The sequence below is a fragment of the Kryptolebias marmoratus genome, linkage group LG3 (assembly GCF_001649575.2).
Source record: "Kryptolebias marmoratus isolate JLee-2015 linkage group LG3, ASM164957v2, whole genome shotgun sequence".
Lineage (NCBI taxonomy): Eukaryota > Metazoa > Chordata > Actinopteri > Cyprinodontiformes > Rivulidae > Kryptolebias > Kryptolebias marmoratus.
This window is the reverse complement of record NC_051432.1, coordinates 8846649-8863010: the sequence shown is the minus strand read 5'-3', so window position 1 is coordinate 8863010 and position 16362 is coordinate 8846649. Positions and strand designations below refer to the sequence as shown.

At 44.4% G+C, this 16362-nt stretch overlaps 3 protein-coding genes across 4 annotated transcripts in view; 2 read left to right on the top strand and 1 right to left on the bottom strand.

Annotated features, from left to right (window-relative positions):
* map9 (microtubule-associated protein 9) overlaps positions 1-2817 on the top strand; it is a 5290-nt gene extending 2473 nt beyond the window's left edge. For both annotated transcript variants that reach the window (XM_017420579.3, XM_017420490.3), the window contains exons 9-13: positions 1226-1312; positions 1401-1562; positions 1646-1791; positions 2051-2186; positions 2422-2817. In XM_017420579.3, coding sequence (XP_017276068.1) covers positions 1226-1312; positions 1401-1562; positions 1646-1791; positions 2051-2186; positions 2422-2541 — 651 coding nt within the window. In that variant the 3' untranslated portion in view covers positions 2542-2817. The remainder of the gene's footprint in view (positions 1-1225; positions 1313-1400; positions 1563-1645; positions 1792-2050; positions 2187-2421) is intronic.
* A 1926-nt stretch (positions 2818-4743) lies between these two features.
* ugdh (UDP-glucose 6-dehydrogenase) lies at positions 4744-11210 on the top strand. Its single transcript, XM_017411703.3, has 12 exons — positions 4744-5028; positions 5666-5827; positions 6580-6681; positions 6781-6981; positions 7080-7277; positions 7770-7917; positions 8562-8656; positions 8748-8878; positions 9099-9238; positions 10377-10468; positions 10565-10675; positions 10767-11210. The coding sequence occupies exons 2-12, from the start codon at positions 5666-5668 to the stop codon at positions 10875-10877; spliced, it is 1491 nt and encodes a 496-aa protein (XP_017267192.1). The 5' UTR covers positions 4744-5028; the 3' UTR covers positions 10878-11210.
* Positions 11211-11263: 53 nt separating this feature from the next.
* lias (lipoic acid synthetase) lies at positions 11264-16362 on the bottom strand. Its single transcript, XM_017417609.3, has 11 exons — positions 16204-16362; positions 15842-16020; positions 15222-15315; positions 14834-14914; positions 14531-14687; positions 14390-14447; positions 14179-14307; positions 13082-13227; positions 12914-12984; positions 12702-12813; positions 11264-11836 (listed from the first exon to the last, which is right to left on the bottom strand). Exons 1-11 carry the CDS (start codon positions 16285-16287, stop codon positions 11775-11777), a joined length of 1173 nt encoding a protein of 390 aa, XP_017273098.1. The 5' UTR covers positions 16288-16362; the 3' UTR covers positions 11264-11774.

Below are 16362 nucleotides of genomic sequence, written 5' to 3'. Positions count from 1 at the left end.
CTCAGTGAGTCAGACAAACAAGGATTCTAACGAGCCTCCATTGTTAGGAGAGTGAGAACAATTTGCAAGCAATCCAGCTTACATCACATCTCAGCTTTAAAAGCTCAACTCCACACTCTCTATTTCTGAATTGAGAAAGCTCCTCGGATGATAAATAAGTTGTTTTTGTTTTTTAACTTTTTTTTTTTTTTTTTTTTTTTTTTTTTTTTTTTTTTTTTTTTGAATTTACCATGGCCTGGATGACTGAGAATCTACACCAGCAGATTAACGGGTCAAAAGTGGCTTGTAAGGAGTGCCCGATTGATCTTCAGCCATAATAAATTTCACCTCGTTTCGTACTCTGTCAGCAGCAATGAAAAGCTTCACAGCAGTGGTGTCCCATCCTGGTCCTGGAGGGCCACTGTCCTGCAGGTTTTAGATGTTCCTCTGCTCCTCAGCAGGTCTGTGAGTTCAGCAGAAGCCTGTTAGTTGTGTCAAAGCAGAAAAACGTGTAAAACATGGAGGATGGTGGCCCTTCAGGACCAGGATTGGACACCACTGCTTTACTGCATCTTCAGTATTAGAACATAGCTGTGATGACGTTGAGTTATTTCACCTGCCGACTATATTAAGGTTATTTTTGTTGTTGTTGTGGGGTCCATGGGATCAGACCTTTACGAGGATTCTCTGTCTTTGTGGTGCACAGGAAGTTACCATCTAAAATAAACCGTATCCAAAAACAACGCCTTCAGACAAGGAGAACAAATCTGATATACGCCACTTTATTTCTGAGCTGCTTCAGAGAAAACCGCCCGCACATTTGGGCCCTGTGGCCTTCATCAGAACACGATGAGCATCCTGTTAAAAGTATAATACTAGGTAAACCTGTCCTGACACGTTGTTGAATTAGAAAAGGCACCTCTGGAGGTGAAATATTAAAAAAAAGGCAGCCGCCAATATGCAGTTGAAAAGGGCAGTCGGATGCTGAAAGAGTGGTTATGCTGACCGTTCACAGGAAGTGATGTCACAACGGGCTGTAGAGATGAAAACCTCAATCAGAGACACTCTGAACTGTGGGGAGATGGGAGAAAAGTGGTCAAAAAAAATGTTTTTAGGGTTTTGCAGATTCTTAGGAGTCGTAAACTGTTTGTTGAGCTCAGCGTGCAGACATAAAAACTTAGCTTATTAGATAAAAAGTCGGAGGAAAGTTAGTTAATTAGATAAAAACCCTTTGTGCTCTTAACAGGAATGGCTGAAAAAGAAACGAGAAAAGTCAAGAGAAAACCTCCAGCTGAAGAAGGAAGAGCAGCTTTTAAAAGAAAAGGCACAGCAGGTGTGATTGCTGTCTCTGTGGAATACAGTAAGAACAGTTACTTCGCCGCCACGAACACCGCTAACCCCACCTTTCTGTCAACGAACAGGAACAAGAGTCCAAAAGGGAAGATGTGGCTGCCTCGTATGAAGCTTGGAGAGAAAAGAAAGCAGAAAGCCTCCGAGCAAAGGCGAGAGAAAGGAACGAAAAGATCCGAAAAGAACAAAAGGCAACCGAGGAGAAACAAGAGAAAAGGCAGTCTGCCGAACAGGTGAAGGGGCTTTGCTTGTGGTGACCTCCTCTGTGACTGTGAGTTGGTTTGTCGTTAATCTGCATTTTCTGCGATGGTGAAAGGTGTTTGAGCAGTGGAAGCAGGAACGGGATCGCCTGCTGAGGGAGAAACACAGAAAACATAAAGAGGCCAAGAACAAACTTCAGCTGCAGAAACGAGAGAGAGACGACGAGAGGAAGAAAAACAGCAAATCTGCCTTTTCTGACTGGTGAGACTGAATTTTATTTATTTATTTTTGTATATGGCTTCAGACTGCAGCACCTGTCAGCAGCTTCAGATGTAAATACTGCTCAGTCCCACATGGCTGGTTTTGGTATGTAAAAACAGCTGGACGTTCGCTCTCAGGAACATTACAAACCACAAGGGGGCAGTAGTGGCTGGATGTTTGTCTTTCACCACCCACGTCTCCTCCAAGGACATGAAAGATAAATCTGACTTCAAGTTGTGTTTTTTCCCCCTCGATTAAGGTGTGAAAAGAAGAAAGACGTTCTTCACGAAAAGCTGGAGAGGGAACGTAAACAAATCCAAACCAAAGCGGAGGAAGAGCAGTACATGAAGGAAGACAGGGATAAAATGGCTTTAGACACGTATGAAAGCTGGCTGGTAAGAGCAGAAACACCAAAGATCGTTGGTCCTTAATCTGTCTTACAGAGGAAAATGTCTCCTAGTTTTAGGTTTGTCAAGTGGGACAATTTCCTGAGCATGTCCATTTCCTCTCCATGACATTTTAAATTTACATATATAAATATATATCTTTGACAGCTGTCGTTATTTTTCAGATGGATAAGTTAAACGAACCAAATTGTTTAAGTTTCCTTTCTTTTCCTCCCCCCAACAGACAAGAAAGGATCGGGAGCAGAGGAGAAGAAGAGGAGAAAGACAAATACGAGCAATAATTGGGGACAGTCCTCCGCCGCCCTGGAGCCCTCCGAATAAAACCGTACCATTTGGAAAATGACAATCAGAACTTTACACTTCCAGTTTTATTTATTTATTATTTATTTGTCCTTTATATGTTCTTCCCAGATGAGTCTGTGTGCTGGTAGATTTTTATTTTATTTTGTGTGTGTGTGTGTGTGTGTGTCAAATTCATGTTAGCCAGCATTTTTTACAAAGCTGTTTCATACTTTTACATGTTTTCTGATAAATTTGCAGACGTATGTCGGCCTGGCATCCCACGTTGAAAGATGAGATGTATTTTATACGTTTAAATAACATCTTTTTTTCTAAAAAATGTGGTGGTTTTCTGTTATTTCTCCTTCCCAGTTTGGTAGCGACACTGAACAAGTTTCAAGCAAAGAAAAACAATCAGAATATGTAGAAATGTAAACATTTTGTTGCAGAAATGCTGTAAAGGTATTTGGTTGAGGTCTGTGGAAATATATGTGTTTGCTCTGTAATAGACACAGACTTGTAAAAAAGGCTCAAAAGGACTTTTCCCAACCTTCAGAATGGGTCACTGTAGAAATTCACTTTAATGAGAAACTCTGAACCATCAGGTTTGGAGAGATTCTTTTAGAAACCTGTAACTTATCAGAAATGGACGAGGACACGTTCTGTTTAATAAACCCATCAGTCGTTCAGGAAGCAGTGCTCTAAAATCATCCTCAAACACCACTACTTATATCCAGCCTATTTGCTAAATGAGGTTCATAGTTTGAGTCGCCTGCAGCGCTCATAAATTAGGGTTTCATCAAAAGGTAAACTTATTTGGTAAATAAGATCAGCATCTTCATGAAGCTCCATGAAGTGATGTAAAATGTCTCGGTTGACGTCTGCGATGCATCTGGACTCCATCAGGAGACATGGCTCCAGTGGATTCTGACCCTCTCCGCTCTTTTCCTCCAGACTCCGGGAGCTTGATTTCCAAACCAAATTTAAAGGTGACTTCCGTCTGAAAAGCGGACCCTGGACATGTCCTGTTTGTCCTCAGCCCAGCCGTCTAACAGGACGTGTCAGAGCCCTTCGTGGAGCTTTACGGAGGACACCTGCCCGCGCCGCCAAGGAAGTAACGTTTTCTCTGTGAAACCAGCGTGGGTACAAACAGCAAGCGTGTCAAAACATGATCAGATCAACCTATGCATTTAGGAGCTTGATGTAGGTGGATTTTTATAGTACATCACAGAGAAGAAAAATATGAACCTAAAAACCTAATAATAAGCAAATGACAAAAACAGAAGTAGAAGAAAAAACTAAAAAATACATTAATAAATGCGATTTACAAAGTTAAATTGTATTCATTACAGATATTTTTTGTTTGTTTTTATAGCTTTTTTGTTATTTAAATCTGAGATTAGTTAAGTATGTGCAGACATGGCTGATTGCTGATTTATTTTATGTTTTTTTGTGTGTCAAATACTGGCTGATGAAAATGGATCAGCTGATTAATCGGTCTACGTCTATTGTTCAGTGTTGACAAAACATTTGAGAAGCAACACCATAACTTTGAACAGTGGAAATATTTGCTGACTGTATTATTCAGTGTGCCACCAGTGTATTTTATAAATGCAGGATCAGTGACGTATATTCTAGTGTATACATCACTGGGCAGGATGTTTTGATAATACGTATATTTTAGCAGGTGAAATGTGCATGCTCTCAGGACTTTTGGAAGGACACTGTTGATCTAATATCCAATAATATACTGCCAGATTTCCTTCTCTGTGTTGCAAATGTTTTGTTTGGTTTCATAGATTTCAAACGAAAGACTCCTCTCACACATTTCTTATCAATCTGACCTTGTTTCTCGCCAAGTTCCATATCCATAAAAGTGCATAGAAAACCACTTTAATGAATGTAAAACTGTATCCTGACTCAATCTCAGTTTTAAATAACAAAAAAACTATAAAACAAACAAAAAATATCTGTAATACAATTTAACTTTGTAAATCGCATTTATTAATGTATTATTTCGTTTTTTCTTCTAGTTCTGTTTTTGTCATTTGCTTATTATTAGGTTTTAGGTTCATATTTTTCTTCTCTGTTATGTACTATGTCCTTTAATGTGCATTTTTCTTTTCGAGAATGTTGTAATTGTAATAGAAGCAAAGTTCTAAATAATTAAAAACAACAACAAAAGCATATATATTTAACAGGTTTTTAACGTAATTACGTGCTTTTACTTTGAAAGTGTGACGCCGGAAGACGTACGTGTGCGTACGTTGAGATGTCGCGAGCGCCTGATGCAGAGACTCCCGTCCTGCTGTGAGTGGACAGAGACCGTCTCCTCCTCCTCCTCCTCCTCCGTTAACTTCAGGGTGTGAGTGGAGAAAGTTCCGAGGGACATTTTTTACTTTATCTTCACCGAGCAGCACCGGTTCTTCCCGGCTCCACGGACGTTTCCCGGCCGTAGCGGAACCGCGGGGCCCGAAGCGAAGCCTGTTTGTGTCGCGTCGACGGACAGAAAACAGCGAGTTAATCCGCTCCCCTGCTGAAGCTGGCAGAGGTAATGTCGGGTTATTCCCCGAGGCAGCTCATTCATTCACAGCCGGCTGGGTTCAGTTTGCTCCTCAGGTGAAGCAGGGTTTTTTTTCTGACTGAAAGGCAGTCTGAAGGCATAAAGGAGCCATTTATCGGCAGCAGGACGTGGCTGCAGCAGCAAGAAAAGCCTCTTTATTTACCTACCAGGCTGCAACTGCAGAGCTGGTAATCTGGTGGATTTGTAAGGGTTACTTTGTTTTTTCTTTTAGCTCTTTTGTAAATATGTTGAACCTTCACAGTTTAGCTGCCCGCCCTGTGAAATGTAATGTAGTGAGACAGGAGTGCAGCAGATTGCATTGGGATTATAAAGATAATGTATTTAAGTTGCTTCTTTAGCATCATTTTCTCCTGCTGAGAAGCTGGAACTACTGACTGAGGGATGTTTATCATCCAAGCTCACACATGAATCCACAGCCACTTAAAAAAAAAAAAAAATACACCCCATAATTCACTTTTTAGTGGTTTCTCAGATGGCTTCCTTTCTTGTTGAACTAATAAATGAGACTTGATAACAGCAGTGACGAAGCAAGGCCGGATTTATTGGTCTGTTTTTAAATGCTCGCCTCACTGGTGTTTTCTTTTTGTCCCCCTTCTCTCTCCAGATGTTCCAGATAAAAAGGATCTGCTGTATTGGAGCCGGGTATGTCGGAGGGCCAACCTGCAGCGTCATCGCCCACATGTGTCCGGAGATCACGGTGACCGTGGTGGACGTCAACGAGTCCCGCATCAAGGCGTGGAACTCTGACACTCTGCCCATCTACGAGGTGGGATATCAGCGGGAATACTGAAATAAAACCAACTGTGGCAGAGGTAAAAACGAGATTATCTATCTCTGGTAGAAGTTTAACAAGGGGCACTCGGTCACAGTTCGTCTGGAGTGAGGATTTTGCCACGCAGGCTTTCTTCTCTCCCTGCGTGACCCTTTGACCCGTCCAGATATGAGGCGCCACTTTTAGCTAATGGCACCACTGGTGGTTTTTACTCACATCAGTCCAGTTTTATTATTGCCCAAAAGGCGGCGCAGTAATGAGTGAATTTTTACAGATGCTTAGCTATAATTTGACGTTGGTAGCTGGCGATGACTCGCAGCACGTACTCTAAGCGCTGACGGATCACGTGAGTCATGGTTCGCCACTTCTCACCATAAGATCATCTCGTTTTAAAACTCTGGTGTGAGAGGCGTTGGTCGAGCCGTACTCCTTCAAGGAATGCCTGGCCTTTAATTATTTAAAAGACATACCTCATCTCTCTGGAGGCAACGCTCTTGGTTGCTGTAGTGAGTCAGGAGATGTTTCTATGTTTCAGTGGTTGTTTTTGTAAACCGTCACTCCGGCTCACGGACCGAATGAGACATGATTACTTCCAGACTGTGTTGCAAGTTTTCTTGTGTCAGCCCCGACCGCGAGGTATTACATCATCATTGCTGTTCTTGATCATTGTGAGATTGTGGCGTATTTTTTTTATTTCCTCCCCCTGCACATTCACTGATGAGGCCTCTCACTTCCTCTCGTTTCAGCCAGGACTGAAAGAGGTGGTTGAGTCATGCAGAGGAAAGAATTTGTTCTTTTCCACCGACATCGACTCGGCCATCAGGGAAGCTGACCTCGTCTTCATCTCTGTGAGTTTCCCCCCTTTGCTTCGTACACGACCCACACACCGAACGGCTGCGTCTCACCTGCCCAACGTGCCGTGGCTTCGCCTTTTTTTTTTTCCGCAGGTGAACACCCCGACCAAGACCTATGGGATGGGGAAGGGCCGCGCGGCCGACCTGAAGTTCATCGAGGCGTGCGCGCGGCAGATCGTCGAGGTGTCCGACGGCTACAAAATCGTCACGGAGAAGAGCACGGTCCCGGTGCGAGCCGCCGAGAGCATCAGGCGGATATTCGACGCCAACACCAAACCCAGCCTCAACCTGCAGGTTTGTCCTTCCACGCGGTCACAACTGTCTAATTAAAAAAACAACAAAAAAAAAACAACTTGTTTTTCTTGTTTCTAAAAGCAAGAAAACTGTTTCAGGTTCTGTCCAACCCGGAGTTCCTCGCGGAAGGAACAGCGGTGCGGGATCTAAAGGAGCCAGACCGCGTCCTGATTGGTGGGGACGAGACAACCGAAGGTCAAAGGGCAATCAGAGCGCTGTGTGCCGTGTACGAACACTGGGTTCCCAAAGCCCGAATCATCACCACCAACACGTGGTCGTCTGAGCTCTCCAAACTGGTGAGGAGCAAGCAGCTAAAATGCTGGGGATGGTACTTCTGAACTGATCGTTTATCATCTTTAAACAGGATGATTTTAGTTGAAACTAACCTTTATGATTTCATATTTGGTGTCATCAAACAAATATGGTCAACTTACAGTTTGCTACGATGAAATGTTGCAGCTTTAATGCAACTTCTGATAGTTTTGATTGTTATTGTATATTTTCTTGGTTACTTAATTATTATTAGAAAACCAACTAATCATGCTGAGTGACATGTTTTGCAATCCAAACACTTTTTAGGTCTCAACAAAGCAAACTGAATCATACTCTCATATGGAGGGATGACATATAAAAACAAAAAAACTTAAATACTGTATCAGTATTAGAGTCTAGGGTTGTGCAGATGACAAACACAACCCTAAACCCCACACATCTGACGGATTCAGGCTTGAAACTTTCACTCAGGTGCGTACCGCCTCAGTCACGGTTTGTTCCTGCTGTGTGCGCAGGCAGCCAACGCCTTCCTGGCGCAGCGAATCAGCAGCATCAACAGCATCAGCGCTCTCTGCGAGGCCACCGGAGCCGACGTGGAGGAAGTGGCCAAAGCCATCGGCATGGACCAGAGGATTGGCAGCAAGTTCCTGAAAGCCAGCGTCGGTGAGAAGTGTGACCTCCAAAAAAAATATATGTAAACACGTCTGAGGTGGCAGCTACTGGATTAAACGTGATCTTTTTTGTTAGCGTCTGCTGCCGATGTGAAGGTGGATGATTTATTTATTTTTTGTTCATGTCAGTGAGTCTGTTAGCAAAATATCTTGTGCACCACCGGACAAATTGTAATGAAACTGTCAGAAAGTAATGATTTGCTGTACATCTACATCTACTGTAATCAACATTAGTCAACAAAATGTCTGTAACTCAGTTAGTTTTACAGATGATGAGCTAAAATCTAGTGCGGTAGAAGCTGAGAGTCATCCCCAACACATTCTGTGAGATCTTCCAAATTATGAGATCGTGAGCTCCCATCGCTTCTCAATATAGGATGATCTCAGTTTTAAATGTAAGTCTGCGAGCGTCATGCGTTCCTTCAGGGACCGCCATGTTTTTATTCCAGCAGATTAAAACACTCGTTCAGAGCCATTCTACGATCCAGTCACCTCAGAGCACCAACGTGCTGGACCACGAGGGAACGTCCTCGGAGCATTTAGAGGCAGCAGGTCCTCAATGCGGCCCACGGGCACCGAAGCGAAGCGTGTCGCTCGGCTGAACGTCAACGACCGATCTGTGTCCTGCTCTCCCAGGTTTCGGCGGGAGCTGCTTCCAGAAGGACGTGCTCAATCTGGTGTATCTGTGCGAGGCGCTCAACCTGCCTGAGGTGGCTTCCTACTGGCAGCAGGTGAGGAGCGAGCGCGTTTCCCAGAGGGTTTGGGTCGCTGTTATTTACCACCTCCTCATTTTTTTGTTTGTTTTTTTTGTTTTCCTCTCAGGTGATAGACATGAACGAGTACCAAAGACGGCGCTTCGCCTGTAGGATCATAGACTGTCTCTTCAACACGGTCACCGGCAAAAAGATCGCTCTGCTGGGCTTCTCTTTCAAAAAAGACACAGGTGACACGAGGTTAGTCTCGTTTTAATGAACTGTTCTAATAAAACCTTAACATTAAAACAGACTGTGGAGGTAAAAAGGCACACAGACCAGTCAAAGCGTTGTTTAATCTTTGTGTAAAACATGCAGAGTCACTGCTGATCATTGCCCACTGCCTGGAGGATCACCAGAGTAACACTGAACTCTTACCCCGACCAGAGTTTATGTTTGTGTGTTTGTTTCGCAACTGCAGAGAGTCGTCGAGTATCTACATCTCCAAATATCTGATGGACGAAGGAGCGAAGCTCTTCATTTACGACCCCAAAGTTCTTAAAGAGCAAATCATTCATGACCTCTCCCAGCCCAGCATCTCGGAGGACAACCCCGAAAGAGGTGTGTGTGTGTGTGTGTGTGTGTGTGATGGTTTGTTGCACGTTCGAGTGTTTACTCGAGGAGAGGATTTAGTTGAACAAAGGTGACCTGTAGTTAACCTGCTGCCCGCTCAGGCCTTCATTTGAGAAGGTTTTTAAAGTCCTGAGTGTCCTTTCAAAGGTTTAACCTGAAGAACCTTTAACCTTTTTTAATTATAATAAAGAACAAAACCCCTAAAAGTTCAACCAGGTCAGTGCAAAGCGTCGAAGCGGCCTCATCACAGCTCTGTTTAAACTTAGCGTCCGTCTCGGCTTTGAAGTAAAACAAGCAAGTCATGCGTTAAAACACGCGGCTCGGTCGGGAAGAACGCGCCGCACAGAGATCTGCACAGGACCGGTGGCGGTCAGTGGGATTGTAGCCAAAGCCAGGCCTCTCTGAGACGCCACGGTTTAAACGGGTCACAGGAAGTTGGACTTTACACGTCTGCTCTGACAGTTTTACATAAGCTGCCGTTTTCAGAGCAGAAAATAGAAAATAATTGAAAACGGTTTAATAGATTTTATGTGTAGCTTAATTACTTTATTGTTGATATACTAACATGGTTGTCATTAATAATATTGTAATAAAGGCCATGTTTTGAATATAATATACTGTAAGTATGAGCACATAAATGAATCATTAATATCCTGTGACTGGGTCATCAGTCGGCGTTTCTTTATGGTTCGTGTGGTAATGATTTATTATCTTGGCTCACGGTGTTACTTGTGGTTAATAAGTCTCGAGGGAAAGAAAGACATTTGATTTTTAGTCATTTCTTTCTCATGTGCAGCTCTGACGTTCACCACAAACGGTTCATTCACTGGTGGATCAGTGGTTAGACCGATCATCCTCCAATGAGAGAGTTGGAGGTTCGATTCCTGGCAGTCGAAGTGTCCCTGAGCAAAACACTGAACCCCTCTCTGATGTGTGCCCCATTGTTGAATGAATGGAGTTTAAAGCACTGATTAGACTCTGTAGAGATATTAGTAGAGTGTGTATAAATGTGTGTGTGGATGGATAAATGAGGGCACAGATTGTGTTGTAAAGAGCTTTGAGTGACCTGATTGGCTAGAAAGGTGCTGTATAAGTACGGTTCATTTACCATTTTGTTGTTTTTCAGTGTCTGAGTTGGTGACGGTAACCTCTGACCCGTACGAGGCGTGTCAGAGCGCTCACGCGCTGGTCATCTGCACCGAGTGGGACATGTTTAAGGTCTCCGTCACGTTTAACCGCTTCCTAAAATCCGCCTCCAGAAAGGAGCGAGTGAGCGGAAATGCTGACGCTTGTAATTCTCTGACACCACGGCAGGAGCTGGACTACGAGAAGATCTACAAGAAGATGCTGAAGCCGGCCTTCATCTTCGACGGCCGCCGGGTGTTGGACCACCTCCACGCTCAGCTCCAGTCCATCGGCTTCCAGGTGAGCGCCGTTTTTTTCCCCCCGCTCGCCGTGTTTCATACAGACACGCGGAAAAACACAACGCCGACCTCCCGCTCCTCTCTGACTGCAGATCGAGACCATCGGAAAGAAAGTGACCACGGCGAGAATCCCCTACACCCCGGCGGCGGTTTGTCCTCGCATCGCTGCCAGCGAACCCGCCACCAAGAAGGCGAAGGTTTAACGCTGGTCCTCCCTGTGGAGACATGCAGCACATTCCTCTTCCTCCGCCCGCAGAGGGATGGAGCCGTCCGAACCTTAAATCAGGTTTTATTGGTTCAATCCTAAACCATTCCACGTGCGCAGGCGTCGTTTTTACACCTCTGACCTTCCGCCTGCTCCGTTCATTTTTTAACCCAAGGCTACTTTTTACTGTAATCGAGTATTCTTAATGGCAAAAAATTTATACGATTTTTTTACAAATATTTTTATAAATCATCTTCCTGTCTGTTAATCTTCAGCATCGAAACCTGTTTACTTCAAAGGGCCAATGCAATAAACTGAAGTTCCTCTTTCATTTGTCTTGATTTTTTTTTTTTATCTGATAAGAAAAATCTGAAAAGCACCAAATATATAACAGAGACTTTTAATTCTTTAAATACAAATGTACATTTTAGGGATTGTTTTACTCAAAACGACTACATACGAGTGTTTAAAAAGGTAAAAACCTTCCTCGGCAGGTGCCGACGTCACATAAGCAGCTGATTTAAAGAGTTTCTCCCTCCGACACTTCAACAACGTGACACAAAGAGATAACCTCCCCTCTGAGTCTGAAACACGATCAACAATCATTGAATAACGCCTTACAAACAGAACTACCCAATAAAGAGCTTTTAGCCTCGGTTTTAGTTCTGCTGATGGTAATTTTAGGAGCTCCTGTTCTCCTCGCCACTTCTGGTTCTCCTTGAATCCAACGAGGCCGCCCTCCTTACGCTCCTTCGAGTTTATATTAATGTCTCAAAATGCACACTTTTCATCCTGACTGATTGGACTACATCTGGTGTGTTTTGGCTGTAGTTCTTGCTCTGCTGTCACAGTGTCGACGCTGGAAGCGAAACGAAAAGCCGCTCATCGCAGCGTCTCAGTCCGCTGCAGAGTTTTCTGTTTTTCTCTTTTTCAGCAGATTCTTCAGGAAGAATTCACCTGTGAGGGAATAAAAAACAGAAATTAACATTGTTTTCTACTCTTCTGCTGCTAAAAGATTCTAAATATAAAAAAACCCACACAAACAGTTTTCTATATTTTGCTGTGAATGAATTATAAACGCTACGAGCCGCTGCGGTGAACTGTGGCTGACGGCTCAAAGCAGCTGACCGCCCTGAAACGGTCAAAGTAATTCATCTACGACTGCTTCAAGATGGCTGCCACAACCATCTGACCGTAGCCAAGACAGAAATGGCTCCAACTCGGTGAATTACACAAATTCTGAGCTAAGGTTTTGTGTGGTAGTAGCAGAGAGTCATCCCCATCTAATCTGTTTAAAGTTTTAGCAAGATGTCGGCAAATATGTGCTCTTTACAGGAATGTTGCTTCCGTTGGATAAGTTTTCATTTCTGGAATATCAGTGATAATTTATTTTTTAAAAAGCCACTCATGTCTAAATTCTGTCAAAACATTAAAGTCCTGCCTGGTTTTGTTTCAAATTAAACATGAAATACGATCACAAACTATAAAAAACTGAACTAAAGACCCATCTTTTTGAATAAATCAATTTATTTCTCTTTAGTTTTTAACAGGAGCTCAGATATTTAATATTCTACATGATGGAACGGTTCCCACGAACATATCTTCAGTCAGACGTGTGTCCAGGTTTTAAAATTCAAACCTCTTTAATCAAATAATTTAGTTTTTTAATATTTTGTTGAAACTGTGCACTTTCAAAACTAGGACTAAAAACAACTAGAGGTTAAAAGAATGTGTTTTTCTTGTCCTTAACATGGTTACCTCTGCAGTGTATTTTTATACAGCGGGGACATTCGATTCTCTGAACGACAGGACGAAGACTCACCTGCTTTGTAGGAGGATCGAACCAGCGGCCCGCTGGCCGTGTAGATGAACCCCATTTCATTCCCCACTTCCTCCCAGTGGGCGAACTTGTCAGGGGTGACATACTCCTCCACCTGAGCCCAAACCACACACACACACGGTCTCCGATTGGCATCAGACATTTTCTCCGGACACAGCTGTGTTTAAAGTAGAAGGGGACGTGTTTGGGTTTACCTTTAGGTGGCGCTTCGTGGGTTGCATGTACTGCCCGAGCGTCAGACAGTCCACCCCGGCCTCTCGCAGCTCTGAGACATCGACACATCGCTTTCAGAAAACTGCAGACGGAGACTTGAATCTGTGTGTGTGTGTGTGTGTGTGTGTGTGACTGCGGCTTCTACACACCCCTCATGGTGCTGATTATCTGCTGGTCCGTCTCCCCCAGTCCCAGCATGATGGAGGTCTTGGTGAGCACGCCGGGTTGGACCTTTTTGGCGTGCTGGAGGATGCTCAGCGACTGGTCGAAGTTCGCTCTGGGGTCGCGGACGTACCTGGAAACAGATTAGACGCGCAGCGTTAAACTACAGGGTTTTTTTTTTGTCGTACTTCTGCAGTTTGACCAACTTTGAGAAACGTCCTCTGCTGCCACCTGCTGGTCGGAGTGCTACAGCCCTGATTTCTGACCCTGAAATTAAATAATAAATAAAAACGCTCGCTGAAAGACAAAGAAAATCCTGTCTTTTTGAGCTGAAATGATCTCATTAGCCTCTAACTGACAGTTGACAATCCTGTTTAATAAATACCTACCTGAGCAGTGGACTATGAACTCAATTATTAATTTACAACTTGATTAAACGCTGATATTTTGACCTCCAAACAGCATTACAAGTTTATACTTTCAGCTTTTCATCTATACAACAGTTCTTCCTCAGCCTGTTGGATTTTCATCTTATCTGTATTTGAATAAATGGTTTTTTTTGTTTGATTCTTAGCATATGTAATAAGATTTTCCCTCAATAGGAGCCTTTCTACACATGTCTGAATTTGCCTTGATTTAGACACACAACTCATCCTGGATTTTACCAAGAAACGGAGAATTAATTTGTACGTGATTATTATTAAGTTCAAAAGCTGGCCGTCCAAAATGCCGCCACACAACTTGTTGGTTGCAATCAGAGTTCAGTGACAAAGTTTGGCGATTTTGAGTTTAGATACCAACTTCACGGAGCAGCTGTAAACAGCAGGCAGGCATCAACGTCTCTTGCTGAATTGCTCTCTCGACGTAATTTTAACAATTTTAATGATTTATTTGTTTTTAAACACCTCTTCATTCATGCAGCCTGCTGTTCTTGTGAGTCAAGTGTTGGGCTGATCCGTGTATGTTGCACATTTGGCCTCAATTGTTCCTTTTATTTGTTTTACGTGAATACATATGAAGAAAACCCAGCTGTGTTGAACTTGATCTGCTGAAACACCTGAGGCAAAACGCTTCATCTGCGTACCTCTGCAGCTCCCGCACCGTCTCCACGTTGTGAGCGTACACGTCTAACCCCGACCGGGCGATCTGCTCCACGGCTGCCAGGTCACCACGGAAATCAGGGGTCAGGCATTCAACCAGGATCTGAGGATTTCTGCAGAAAAAGGGACAAAACCCCCCCACATACTTAGGAGTTTTGTCCTCGTGTCAAATAAGAAACAGTCGAAGAGTTTTACCTTTCCTTCAGCTTGGACACGGTCTTAGCGAAATGTGCTGCCCCTCCGTCGGAAACATCTGTCAACAGAGACGGATCAGATCAGACTCGCGGTTTTGGTGACGACTGTCTGGTTATTTGTTGGTAGAGCAGGAGGTTTTACCGTCTCTGTCCACAGAGGTCAGAACCACGTAGTCCAGCCCCCAGGCGGCGATGGCCTCGGCTGTGTTGGACGGCTCGTTCGGGTCCAGAGGTGGGGGCTGACGGGCCGTCTTGACTGAGCAGAACCTGCAGCCACGGGTGCACGTGTCCCCCATCAGCTGCACGCAGATACAACGCAGAGAAATGGCCGTCAGATTACTGCTGCAGCGGCGCCGCTTACGAGGGAAGGACCTTAAACGCCGCGTCAAACGCTTCTGTTAATCACTGCTCTGTGTTTAATAAGTGGGGGGCGTCAGAGCCTCACCATGATGGTGGCTGTAGCTGTGGCGTACTCTCCCCCTCCCCAACACTCCCCGATGTTCGGACACCTGGCCTCCTCACACACCTGAGGAAAAAATGGAAAACAGAAACTTCAGATTTTTTGTCTCTATGTGTCCCTGTGATGGACTTGCGACCTGAACAGGGTGTCCCCCGCCTCTCGCACAGTGACTGCTGGAGACAGACACCAGCTCCCCAGAAAGGAGAAGCGGGTAAAGAAAACCGATGGACAGAAGGCGCTGTGACGAGGTCGACACTTTACGTGTTTTTGTAAAGTCAGATAAATCCATGAAACAAACCGACCAGGCGTCATTTCTCATCCGTTCATCTGATGCAACATGACAGCGTTTGGGTGTTTCCTCCCCAACACTCACTGTGTGCAGGTTCAGGTCTCTCAGTGTGTTCTTCAGCCTGTTGTAGTTTTTTCCAATGGGGATCTCCGTCTTCAGCCATGGAGGGAGCCTCAGCCTGACGGGATGACACGGAGCCCAAAAATTACACTCACATTTCACCGACTAAACAAACACACGCTGTAACGTGCGACACAGACGCGTCGAGTGCAGATTTGTTCAACAAATAACTCTTGTTGGTCGTACAGATTTGAGCACCGTAACAGGAGAATAAACAGTACTTTGTTCCAGCCTGTAGGACCTGGTCCAGGCCGGTAAGAAGCCACAAAAACCTCCTATGAGTTAAAATCCAGAGATTAAAAGAAGCTCAAACTTCAGTCATCTCTAGAATAGACTCCTTTCTGCATCAATCCTCAGTGAAATGTAGACTAATTATATGATTTATATTCATCAACAACCAAATACACACTTTCTTCTATTTCTACTGAGCTTTTTAATGTTAAAACAGGATTTTATGAACATTAGTTTTGTCAGAGGAAATGTTACCGAAGGCCGGATCTGGCCCACGGGCCTTCAGTTTGACACACTGTAAAGATTCAGAGTGATGGCTGAACTCAGGCCTGGTGAACACAGCTCCTCTGTACCTCTCTCCTCTCTGCCTCCTCAGGTCTCCTCTGTACTCGGACCACCGGCTTCTCTCCGACAGCTCCCCTGAGATGAAGTCCCGCAGCTCGGGCCCGTCTCCTCCGCCCAGCACCTCCTTTCTCCTCCCGGTCCGCTCCGGGGAGGACCCGGCCGCGGTTGACTGACAGCTTGTATAAACCTAAAAAAAAAATAGATTAAACTTTTCTGACATTAAGTTCAGGAGTAAGGACGAGCAGTCTGTGACCCCCCAATTAAATTAAACAAACCGCCGCGTCGCGCGACTTTTGACACATTGCAGCCAGGTGTTACTGGATTTATCGCGGCTTTAAAGAGTATTAAAGCGCTGAGGTGAAACACTCACACGCAGGGTGGATCTGGGACTCAACCATAGGTGGTTTGTGGAAAACCGACCGGTCACACAGCAGCACTGTTTCAGCAGCGCCATGACTTTAGCTAGCAGCTAGCTGAGCTGTCAGCGGCGAGCGGCTGCTTTGGTCTGAGTGCTGCGTTCAAGACATCA